This window comes from Alligator mississippiensis, chromosome 10 (genome assembly GCF_030867095.1).
Source record: "Alligator mississippiensis isolate rAllMis1 chromosome 10, rAllMis1, whole genome shotgun sequence".
Taxonomy (NCBI): domain Eukaryota; kingdom Metazoa; phylum Chordata; order Crocodylia; family Alligatoridae; genus Alligator; species Alligator mississippiensis.
In genome coordinates this window covers 26,317,156-26,329,458 of record NC_081833.1, presented here as the reverse complement: position 1 = coordinate 26,329,458, position 12,303 = coordinate 26,317,156, and the positions used below count along the sequence as shown (strand labels likewise).

At 51.7% G+C, this 12,303-nt stretch overlaps 1 protein-coding gene across 10 annotated transcripts in view; it reads right to left on the bottom strand.

Moving 5' to 3' along the window:
• Positions 1–12,303, bottom strand: part of EMID1 (EMI domain containing 1) — a 69,437-nt gene that overhangs the window by 15,449 nt on the left and 41,685 nt on the right. For 9 of the 10 annotated variants that reach the window (XM_019493662.2, XM_019493663.2, XM_059713578.1 and 6 more), the window contains 5 exons: positions 11,638–11,699; positions 11,202–11,346; positions 7,843–7,890; positions 7,170–7,277; positions 1,474–1,620 (listed from right to left, as the gene is read on the bottom strand). In XM_019493662.2, coding sequence (XP_019349207.1) covers positions 1,474–1,620; positions 7,170–7,277; positions 7,843–7,890; positions 11,202–11,346; positions 11,638–11,699 — 510 coding nt within the window. The remainder of the gene's footprint in view (positions 1–1,473; positions 1,621–7,169; positions 7,278–7,842; positions 7,891–11,201; positions 11,347–11,637; positions 11,700–12,303) is intronic. The other variant, XM_059713579.1, reaches the window with a different exon arrangement.

Sequence of the window (12,303 nt, the reverse complement as noted above, 5' to 3'; positions counted from 1 at the left end):
GCATCTGTGGCCCTGTCAGCTTGTCTCCATGGGAAGCAACTTGCCTGAGGCCCTCAGCACCAGGGCTGAGAAGAGAGCCCAGCTCCCCAGCCCCACTGATGTCAGATGGGCCACATCTTGCACTGACAGGGCTGAGAGCACAGTGGCCTCTGGTGCCATGCTGAGGCAGCACTACCCAGTATGGGGAGCTGGGTCACTCATACCATCTGCTGTACCACAGCACCTCCTGCTGCTGCACCACAGTACTGGGACTGGCACTGGCTCAGAAGGCTGAATGCCCCTACTGAATCCACACCCCACTCCCAGCAGCACAGCACCCCATCACACTGTACTGGGGCCCTGGGGTCAGCTCGGACTAGGAGGAGAAGCTCCCCCTACTGAACCTCTCAGAGCAGCCCCTTACACCTGCTCTGTCATAGGATCATAGGAAAGTAGGGCTGGAAGGGACCACAAGGCTATTTAGTTCAGTCTCCTACTCAAGGCAGGACCATCCCCAATTAAACCATCCCAGCCAAATGTCTGTCCAACCTGCTCTTGAAAATTTCCAAGGATGGAGATTCCACAATTTTTCTAGGCAGCCTGTCCTGATGCTTGACTACCCTTATAGTCAGAAAGTTCCTCCTAATCTCTAATCTCAGTTTCCCCTGTTGAAGTTTGAGGCCATTGCTCCTAGTCCTGTCCCCTACAGTCATGGAGAAAAGCCCATGTCCATCCTCTCTTTCATCACCCTTCAGGTATTTGAAATCTGTTATCCAACCCCTCTCTCAATCTTCAGCCTTTCCTCATAAGTCTTGCATCCCAAGCCCCCAGTCATTTTTGTTACACCGTGCTAGACTCTTTCCAAACTGTCCACATCCTTGAAGTGGAGAGCCCACTGGCTTCTGGCTGTCTGTTTGTTTGCAACAAACACGTACTGTTGGCTTATATTCATCTTAGAGTCTACTGTAATCCCTGGGTCCTATTTTAATAGATAATTTAATAATTTAATACTTGAATACAGAGGTTTTCAAACTGTGGAAGGCTGTGGTTTTGTGACAGGCCATCAGGGTTTCTCCAAAGTGATTGGGAGTCATGGTAGAGCAAGCTGGGAAGCATGCACCGCCATTGCTAGGCTGGATTGTGTGGCTCCATGGCAGCTCACAAGGCCCACAGAGGATAGGGATAGGGATTCTGCAGCAGAAGCAGTGATATGAAAGGGCTCCGTGGCTTTAGGAAGCTTGAAAACTACTGCTTTAATAATAATTCAATAAATATATTTAATGAATTTATGAATTCAAAACTTGAAATTTAAATAAACTCAAATACATTGTAAATAAATTCAAATTTAATAATTTTCTTAGATAAATCTGATAGCTGTGTTTAATAATCATTTAACAGATACTTTATGCTGTATCATTCAGTAACTCTTACCCATGTGGTTTGATGCCCCCCTCCCTCTTTGACCAAATCAGGGTCCTGCTATTTGCTACTTACTTGGGTCTGGGATCTGGGGTATAACTGGCCCCACTGGGATTGGGGGGCCTGGAGGACCTGGGAGGCCTGGAAGTCCTGGTAACCCCTTCTCTCCAGGGATGCCCCTCACACCATCCCGTCCTGGTGAGCCTGGGGGACCAGGAGGGCCTGGAACAAAAGAACAAAGTGTTGAGCAAAGGAAAATCTCCCTGCAGCTGCAGGCATCACCTGGGCACAGCTGTCCTGCAGGGGACCCTGTCAGGCATAACCCAGGCACCATGCTGAGGACGCCATATGGGCTTGGAGGGCTGGGAGCTACAGAACCTGCCTGCGGGAAAGGTGTTGTGGGTAATTCCTTAGTATAGTCACTGGGGAGGAGCTTGGGGTTGCCAAATGGGCAGCAGGCACCCATGTCATACCCATCTGCCCCATGGGGCACCTTCAGGACACACTGCTTGTGTGCCCATGATGTATGGGGACAGCTGAAGCTGCCTAGGTGGTAGGGGTCCCCCATATGCCTTGGCTCTGGTTGGGGAACTCTGTCTGCTTGTCCCTAGCACACCTGGTATGGGCATGCTAATGTCCCTACAGGTCACCCTCCCTGAGAGCTCTCACAGGGCATGGCAGTAGGGACCACAGACCTTGCAGTCAGTCCTTTCTCCAGCAGCAGCCTGCATGGATTGCTCCAGGGGATTTCTGCAATGTGTCCCCTTCTGGGACAAAGCATACCATTGGGGAAGGTACTGAATGGAAAGGGACAAACTGAACTAGCCCAAACAAAAAAGCCTCCTGATACCACCCAAGGACTGTGTAAAGGTTGTGTCTGGTGAATAGGGGAAGCAGTAACACATGATCATCACCATATTATCAGGGGGTATCCATCCCAGACAAGGGGGAACCTACTCTGCCCTCATGGGTGCTGCTTCCCACCTCCCCCTTCCCATCCTCCTGTTTCCTCTCTCTTTCAGCCTTTCACCTGATCCTGAGGCCAACCACACTACACAGCACTGGCAAGTCAGGATGAGCCAGCCTTCCCTGCTCTGTCCTGCCTGAGAAGGACCACCAAGGGAGTGGGACCTGACCAGACCAGCCAGGTGATGTCCTCAAGGAAGGAAGGAAGCCAGTGTCCTGGGTCATAGCGGTCATGGCTGGCTTGCCAGCTCAGAGCCTCTGATCATGACTGACTCACTACCTTCAGCAAAACTCCCTATTCCCTCACCTTTATAGCCTCTCCCTTTGCATGCATCTGGTTTGTCAAAGGCAGGGAAAGCAATGACCATTCACCTCTCAGGACCGAGGGGGTCAGCTCCCTTCTCTTGGCCAAGAAAGTCTGCTTCAGAGGGTCAGAGATCTTGACCAGTGCCTGCTTTGAGAAACAGTGTTGGGGGGTAGGGTCAGACTACAGCTGTTCTGCACTGTCTCTTGATTTGATTTCTGAAATCCCCAGTATCTTTGTTCTTATTCTCCCCATTTCATGTATCTTAGGCTGTGGGCATACAGCATACACAGTGAACTGACTTTACTACCTAGCAGAAGTGGAGCAGACTCACGAAGCGTGGTACTATGTTGTAGTCAATCACTGGAATGAATGGTACATTTACCCCTTAAAATTGTGTAACCTGACTACATGGGGGCATTTCTACCTAGGACACACGTCCCTGCCCAATTTCATCCTGAGCCAGGGCTTCCCTCAGCTAGTGGCCAGGTGCTGCAAAAGCACCTACTGTGGTCTCCAGCTTAGGAGGGCTGGTGGCGTGCCGTGCCCACTTCTTAGTACAGAGTAAATTTAGAGTACTCTAGATGCAAGTGTGAGATAAATTCCTCTACAGCAATCATGGGTCGTATCCGCACCTGTAGTTAAGCACATTTCCAGGCTTGGTTACCATGGTAACCAAGCAGGCTGAGGCCTTTGTACTGGTACCCAAAGCTGTATTTAACTGTTGAATGGTGGACAGCGACGGGGATCACATTCGCCAGCAACATTAACACACCAGCCCCACGTGGGCCCGGCTAGCACTGGTGATGCTGCCTCCTGGCCCCCGCGGGTGATCAGCCTGCTGTGGAAAACCCTGGCCTGGGCTGCATGGTGGGGCTGGCAGGATCCAAGCCCCTGCTCTGTGGGCGGTGCCTTCCTTTCCATGTCACTGCGATGTGCCAGGGAAGATCCTGCCCTCACTTCCTGCTTGCGACTAGCAAGGGCGCTGTACAGCAGGCTCTGGCCCTGCGAGGTGTGTGCTGTCTTGTATTGTGGGTAGGACTTGCAGCCTGGGCTGAGCAGCTTCTTCTCATGTTTAGTAGGGGACTTCCCAGGGGCTCCACTTACTGCCCTCTTGCCAGGAGTCAGCTGGGTCCCACCACCTCATGGAGGGGTGGAGAAAGGATGAGGGTCATTGCTTCCATGGTCTCAGTGTGTGACCAACTCAACCAGGCTACACCCTCCCCTCACTAGGATGGGGACTCCCAGCAAAGGGACAGAAGAAACCCCTTGCACAACCATGGTGAACTCCTCCTTGCACAACAGTAGTGCAGCCACAGGCTCAGCAGTATCCCCCACAACCCACCCATGCTGCTCTCCCACTCTGCCTTGCCATGCTGAGGGGTATATTGTTTCAGTGCATCACAAGGGAGTTGGTGAGGATTTATTCACCAAGGCGCCCCTGGGGGTCACAAGAAATAATGGCCACAAGCTAGCAGAGAGCAGATTTAGATTGGACATTAGGAAGAACTTCTTCACAGTTAAAGTGGCCAGGGTCTGGAACAGGCTCCCAAGGGAGGTGGTGCTCTCCCCTACCCTGGGGGTCTTCAAGAGGAGGTTGGATATGCATCTAGCTGGAGTCATCTAGACCCAGCACTCTTTCCTGCCTATGCAGGGGGTCGGACTCGATGATCTATTGCAGTCCCTTCCGACCCTAACATCTATGAATCTAAGGGAGCAGTCTCCCCAGTGCCAGGGGCCTTCCAGTACAATCCCTGAAGTGAGCCCCAACTAATGCTGACCACCACTTGGGATCTAGTCCCCACTTCCCCATAGCCCCAGCACTGAGGGCCTGGCAGCCAGCCCTGGGCCTTGGGTGCATTGCTGCTGAAGACAGGGAGCATCCTGCAAGATGGGGAGGCAGCCAGCCCTTGGCTGGAGCAGGATCCCTGTGGGTGCTGGGAGGTTAAGAACAAAGGCTGGGAGTGTGAGTGAAGCCAAGGCTGGAAGGGAGCAGGGGGCGTGTGCTACATGGGGAGTGTGCAGAGAGGTATTGGAGCTGGGAGAATTTTGTGGAGATGGCTGTTAACATTTAACTCCAAATGGCCAGAGGCAGCAAAGCACTGGATGCCTTCCAAGCTTAATAAACATTATACAGATCCAAAAGGACTTGGGGCTGCGCTGCCAAAAGCAACCACAGGCAGGAGGGAGCGGGCCTGGCTGCAGCTGGCTGCTTTAACCCCACCTCCTGCTTGGCCCCATAGGCACAGGGCACTCACCTCCCCCACACACCATGGCTGGGAAACCCCAGTCCCTGTGGTGCCCACCCAGCAGACCCTGGAGCTGGGAAGGCCCCACCCCAAGTTCATCCTCATAGTCACTGCCCTGACCTCTCCCTGGGCTTGGAGGGGATCATGTTGGACAAGGTTTCCCCAAGGCCTAAACTGGAGAAGGGCCACTCTGCAGATGAAAAGCTTTTACAGAGCCAAGCAGTATTAACCCTGGGGCCAAGCATGGATTTGGGGCTTTTTAATAACCTCCATGAGAGGCTACTAAGGAACCTAAGTGGCCAGTAGAGAAAGATAAAATGACATCAGGGATCAGACAGCATGCAGGAGGCAAAGCAGGAATCAAGGGCCAATTCCCATCCAAAGCTCAACTACTGGCTTCTTGGTTCTGTACTGGGATGGCACTGCCTGGCTCTTTGTCCACCAGTCTCTGTACAAGGGAGGTCTGTATCATTATCCCAATATTACAGATGGGAGAAACAAAGCACAGAGGGGGAAATGACTTGCCCAAGGTCACTCAGCAGTGCAATGGCAGACCTGGGAAGTGAACTCAGGTATCCAGAGTCCCAGTTGAGAATTCCCTCCATTCAGCCATCCTGGTTTAACAACTAACATTCATCAGGAATATCCAAGAAAGAAGTCATGCATTGAGTTGGCAATATCTTGTGGATGACCCAAAATAGATGATGCTAGAGAAAGCTAAGAGGTAATCCAGAGAGACTAAGCTCAGGGAATGGGCAGCAAAGCAGGAAATGAAATTCAGAGCCAGTGCAGATTGGCAGGAATCATCTGAACTGTGCACACATCTCACTGTGCTCCACATTTATTGTATTAGCCCAGGACAAAACCCTGGGGACACTACAGACAGCTAATGGAGAGCTCAGCTCAATGTTCAGCTGTGGTCCAGAGAAGCAAATGAGTTGTTAAGATGCAAAATGAATAGGCTAGAGGGTCAGAAGGGGAATACTACAATAATAATGGCTTCTATATTAATTGAGAACACAGCTGCAGTATACCTAGGATAGCTCATGGTAAGCTTAAGACACTGTCCAGCACTAGCTACTCCATCTCCAGAAGAGAGCAGGATTCAATAATAAGTGATGAGAATGGGCAGAAGCCTGGATGAAGAGGTGTGAGCTTGAGCCCTAGTCTGGACTCACATTGAAGGCTATCTCCAGTTGACCCAGCTGTAAAGGAGCAGCTGGTTGTTCCATGTGGGGGATAACAGGCAGAGGGCCATGGCATTGGCCACATCATTGCCCAGGGAACTGTCAGCTATACAAGCCACTGTACCATTACAATTCAGACATAGCAGCTTTAATCACAGGGTGACAAAGGCATGCTAACTGTGATGTAGAAGGCAGATCAAACATTCCTAGCCAATTTTTCATACTTCAAGGGCAAGGGGACATGCAAGGGGACCACAGAAACTCCTTCCTATTATAATGCATGATTAGGCCTGTGGAATTCCCTTCCCCCAGATATCACAGGTATGGCAGAGGCTGTGAGTTTAGCAGGATTAAGAAAAGGTTAGGCATTGATGCAAAGGAGAGAAACATTTATTTGACAGGGACACAAACCCTCTTTCTCAAGGCATGAGACAGGGTCAGATAGAGTGACAGGATCAGGTAGAGACTTCCCTCATGGGTAGGTTATTCAATGGTGGGGGTGGAGGGGTGATTCTCCAGGACAGCTGCACCTGACTATTGGTAGAGAGAATGGCCTTGGTTGGATGGATATCCTTCTCATCCCTACAACCCAACACAAATGCATCACCCAGCTCTCTGTATGGAATGAACACAGCACTTGAAGCCAGCATCATCTTTGGTGCAGGATCCTTTGATGGGCTACTCAAAGGTCAGATCCAAAGCCCATTGACACCAAGGAGACTAGTTCTGTTGGACTTTGTATCAGGCCCAAGGTGTGGGCACAGTGGGGTTCAGATCTGCCCCCACACCTACTTTGTTCAGCAACAGTCAGGCTGGTACCTGCCATCAGAGAAACACCGATCTCTGGCACAGAAGCATATGCCTGTGAGAATAAAGAGCTTGCATGTAAATACTACCAATGTCAGGGGCTGAGCTCTGAGAGACAGAGATGGCAGCTCTAAGGCCCTCATGCCCGCTGGGCATCAAGGCCCTGGGAGCCCTGCTGGTCCCCAGCTCCTGGAATCATCACCACTGGACCAGAGGTCACAGCAAGGCCTCATGCTGGGCCTGTTACTTAAGACTTACCTGGTGGTCCAGCAGGACCCCTGACTCCAGGCACCCCAGAAGGCCCCCGGCTCCCAGTGTCTCCCTTGGGACCTGAAGGACCAGGGGGTCCTTGTGACCCTGTTTTCCCTGAAATGGAAACAGCAGAAGAAAATGCCCTGTCAGGTACTACTCTCAGAGCAGCCTTAGCCACACTACCTCAGGGCCAGGGGCAAAGGATGGACTACCCCAAACTTCACAATCTTTATCCAACCCCTCAGAGAGGTCTCCTGAGACACCGCAGACCTTCCCTGTGCACCAGGCAATGGTGATGGAGGTGTCTGAGCCTCAGGGCAGGAGCCAATGGGAAAAGAAATGCTCAGCACCTGGCTTGGATGCTGCTAAAGGGCCTGTTCTTTCACAAAGAAGCTCCAGCCATCTCCACCCTGTCCTGAAGAGACCTCTCTACAGTGTAGTTTCTGTGGCCCATTCAATCAGGCCTCTAGCTGCTGAGATGATTTAGGAGGGCCCAGCCTTTCTTTCAGGGTAACACTGCCCATCTGCTGCACTGGCTACAGGCTCTGGAGTAATCCTACCCTCAGCCAGCTTCTCTCCAGCTTCCACCCAAGGCTTGGCCTCAACTCCTGCAAATAAAGAAAGGGACTGGACCTTCTTTCAGACCCATCCTTGGGCTGGGAAAGAAAATGCCACTTACTGTCCTGGCTAGGAAGTACTCCTGCCAGCCTCTCTCCTTGCGGGGATCCTGGAAGGAAGAAAAGGACAGAGCATCAAGCATCTGATTTCAGGCCCCAAAGCCATACCCAGCTGGTTGCCACCTCTTTCTCCTGCAGTCCAGAGGGGTTACCAAGAGCTCATGGTTTTTGAACCTGCTTGGTGAAAGGCAACAGCACAGAATCCTACTTCATTAAATCATAGAATCATGGAAAATGAGGGTGGGAAGGGACCTCAGGAAGTCATCTAGTCCTACCTTTTGCTCAAAGCAGGACCATCTCCAACTAGATCATTCCAAGTCAGGGTTTTGTCAAGCCAGCCCTTAAAAACTATAAAGGATGGAGACTCCACCACCTCTCTAGGTAACCTGTCCCAGTGCTTCACCACCCTCCCAGTGAGAAAGTTTTTCCTAATATACAACCTAAACCTCCCTTGCTTCTCTCTGACTTTCCAGCACAGTGCTCTAATTATCAAGTCACAGGTTAGGCGTTATACAGGCCCGTCTCTTGCCCTCTTTTTGAAGCTGGACCTCTGTGCAGAAGGAGCAGTCTCAGCTTCAGAGGAGGACTGAATAATGCTTATTCTATGGCACTGTGCTGACTTCCCAGGTGAGATGAGTTCAAACCCTCTCTGGATAAGGAGGATTAGGACCTAGGTTTCCTGCTTGCAGGATGAGTGCCCTAACAACTCTAGTATTAGGAATAAGACATGGGAGGGCCTTACTTCTCCAGTCTCCAGCACCCACTAATCAGGGTTTTCTTGCATGGTAGAATTTTGTGACTCCTGCTTGACCAACATGTGTGCACAGACTCACCTACCTGCCCAGCTGAAGGGCAGCCTACTGCATTTGTTCAGTAACCATGTGGACACTAGCACGTCCACAGGGCCAGGGGAGCAGAATCCCATAGTGTGCTGGGGAAGTGCCATTTGGGCCCTGAATTTAATGTGTGGGTCCCAGATCAGCACTGGATGCATTTCCTGTTGCATTTCCGAGAGGAGACAGCACGCTGCCTCCCAGTGTTGTGGGAATGCAGAGACATGCAGCTCTGTGTCTCAGCAGAGCTGAGGTCCAGGTAGCTCCTTTATCTGGGAGATGCTTTTCACCAGAATCCCAACGACACTGTGGGGTGGAGGGGATCGAAAAGGCTCTGTAAGAATCAATCATTTGACCTCTGACAAGATCTACCAGGAACCAGTAGCCCAATGTGCTGGTTGCCTTGTTCCAAATCAACTTGCCAACTGATCTCAGCAGGATGCACGGGTAATGCTGAGCTGGATTCTGCTGGGCCACTCAGAATCTGTCTAGCCTGGCTGCAGCCTGGAGGGGAGGTGGGAGGGCTTCTGCTTCTGCCATTTCACTGCATGCTGGAGCAGGAGGCCCCAGAACCAGCTGGTCTGGCCGAGGAACCTGGAGGCGCCAAGCCCAATCACGCTTGCTCCCTCAGGGCAAGTGGAACTCAGAGCAGTAGAAGCTGGGACACATCCCCATTAGACCATGGTCATCACAAGCCCTGACCCTCACAAATGCCCCTCTGCAAGGCAGCCCATGCCAGGATGGAGTGGGGCATAGCACAGAAACCTGGAGCACGGGATCATTGCAGAACAGGACATGGGACCATTGCAGCTTCCTCCCAGCTCACGAGGGCCTGTTGCTGAATCCCCATGACACCAATGGGAGCATTTTCATGATCTGCACTGGGAGCCAGGTTGGGCCTATTCACTGCTGTTCCCTTCACACCCCGCTCTGACAGCTGTTCCACTTCTGCCTGCAGCTTAATCTGCTTCAGGGTGCTGTGGCGGGTGTGGGCGGAGAAGGGGGGTCTTGCCACAGAGCTATAAATTTATCGCCACCACCCTGCTGTCACCCTGCCCTCAAACCAGAAACACATGGGCTGTCAGAGCAGGGGAAGGCCTGATAAATCTTCCCTGCTGCATACAGCTGAAGCCAAAGCCCTAGCCAGCCCAATCCCCAGCTGCACTCAATTTAACTCCAGTGGCCTGGTGTAGCCAGGAAGGGGCACAGGCTGCAGCTGAGACGGAAGAGCAGAGCTTGGGGCTGAGCCCCTTTCCTTGGAGGTGGGGTGGGCAGCCCCTCCACTTGTCCTCTAAAGACCCCCAAAGTCTTTATGGCAGCAGGAGGGGTCCCCGTCTGAGACAGACTGTTGGGACAGTCTCTGTGTGCACTCAGGCATACAGCATTCTCTCTTTGATTGGATTCTCCCTCGTTCCTGGCACCGGTCTTTCCCCAGGGATCATGTTTGACCCTCTTAAAGCTACACATTCCCAAGACTCAGACTCCAAGCACTATGGAGAAAGGACTGGCTTTTATATGCAAACAGCTAATACAACAGGCTCCCAGTCTTTGATGGAGGCTCTTATAGATGTTATTGTAAATCACTCTAACACTACAATAATAGGAATAGTAAGAATTGATTAATGAATTGCTGCGCATTTTCTACTCTTTCACCGCAAAGTGCCTTGTTAATGCAACACTGCTGAAATGCAGCTGACTCTGGGGTAGAACATAGCAGCTGTTTAACAGCCTGCAGCAACCAAAGCCAGGAGGAATGTCACATGTGGCTAGAACAGACTGGAGTGTTTGGGAGGTGGAATGTATCAACCTGAGTTGTGATTTTCCTAGGGGGTCAAAACTAACAGGGAAGGAGCTTGCTCTTGAATGAGCTGAGAGGCTCTAGAAGAAAAAGGAAAGTTAAGCTTAAAAGGCAAGTGGGAGGAGGAGCTGTAGAGCAGTATGCTAGTAGGGAGAAGAGTTTGGGGCTTTAGGGCAATCCAACCCCCTCCTCCCCCACAATCATCCCATTGAAGACAGGACTCTGAGACCCAACCCCCAGAAGCATCAAGGGCCCAATCCTGTTCTTCTTAGTCAGACAAACCTGGGAGCTTTGCTTGGGTACATTTTGTAGGGTCAGGTCTATAACTAATGGGAAAGCCCTGACCTGTTAAACACCTGCAGGGTTCAACCCTGAAAGAAGCTGCAGATCAGCCGTGCAATGTTAACTGAAACGCCTGAGATTAAGGAGTTGTAGAAAAATGCCAGGTGATTCCTTAAAATGATCCCTATCACTCCATTTGCACTACCATCTAAATGCCCCAGTCAGAGCATGCAGAGCAACGCCAGGGTCTCCATTCCATTGCAAGGGCAGAGTGCCGCAGGGCCCTGATGGCAGGGGTGCGTATCCAGAAACCAGAGAGAGGCTTTCTGTAGGGGCAAAGAGGGGCTTTGCCTAGATAGAAAATGCATGTTCATGCTCTTGGCATGGCTTCCTACCTGTAGTCCTCACCTTGTTGCCTCACACCCCCTCTCCCTCCACAATTGCTTACCTCTCACGCCTTCATCCCCTGGGCTCCCATGGGTGGCTGGAGACCCCCAGAGCTGGATGGAGTCTGAATGGGCAGGCCCTTTGGTTAAGAGGTGTTTGTTGGGTGCTGGGGAGGTTGCCGGCTCAGCTGCTGACAGCAACGCCATCTGCGAGTGAGAGAGAGTTGCCAGAAGTGTCCCTGACATACCCAATGCTGCTACATGGGTCCCTGACTCCCTGACCAAGGGGAAACAAGGCAGGGACATTTCCCAGTGACTCGGGGGTAAAGCATTATTAGCTTGTACAAATAGCCAACGGTGCTCTACCCTTGACCCCAAGGACAGACAACATTGAGGGATCCATTTGCTTCCCCTGATCCTAGGCCCTGTCCTGCTCCCCCCACCCCGAGGAAGTAGGGGCCAAGTCTGAGAGCTGAGCAAAACCAGGTAGATGCTGACCTTAGCTTCTAGGGTGTTGAGACGCGCCGTCAGCTCCATCACTTTGCTGCAGTTTAAACACCCTGAGGAATCAAACAAGGGGTCAGAGAGTAAAGGGGGTACACAAACATCTTCAGGTCAAGGTTCAAGGGGTAGGAAGACGGGGCAGGGAGCATATGTGAGGTGTGGAGATGGATCTCAGCAGGCTGAGCCAGGGCTCTGAGGTTACACTTCCCCAGGGAGCTGCCAGGCTGCAGAAGATAGGAGTGTGCTGCATGCCTCCCAGGTAGCTTGATCTCAAGCTGCAGCAGTCCATGCTCTTCACTGAGGAGATGCCCAGTGCATTCATAGATTTCATAGACATTAGGGGCTGGAAGGGACCTCATAAGATCATCAAGTCCAGCCCCCCCACCACAGGCAGGAAGTCAGCTGGGATCATGCGATCCCAGCAAGAAAAATATCCAGATGTTTTTTGAGAGTCCAGAGTAGGTGCTTGCACCACCTCCGGGGGTAGTTTGTTCCAGACCCTGGACATACGCACCATAAAGAACTTTTTTCTTATATCCAGCCTAAATCGGCCTTCCTGGAGTTTATGGCCGTTAAACCTTATTATCCTTGGGGAAGCTCTGGCGAACAGCTGTTCTCCCAGGTCCTGATGTGCCCCTCTTACGTAATTGTAGGCTGCCA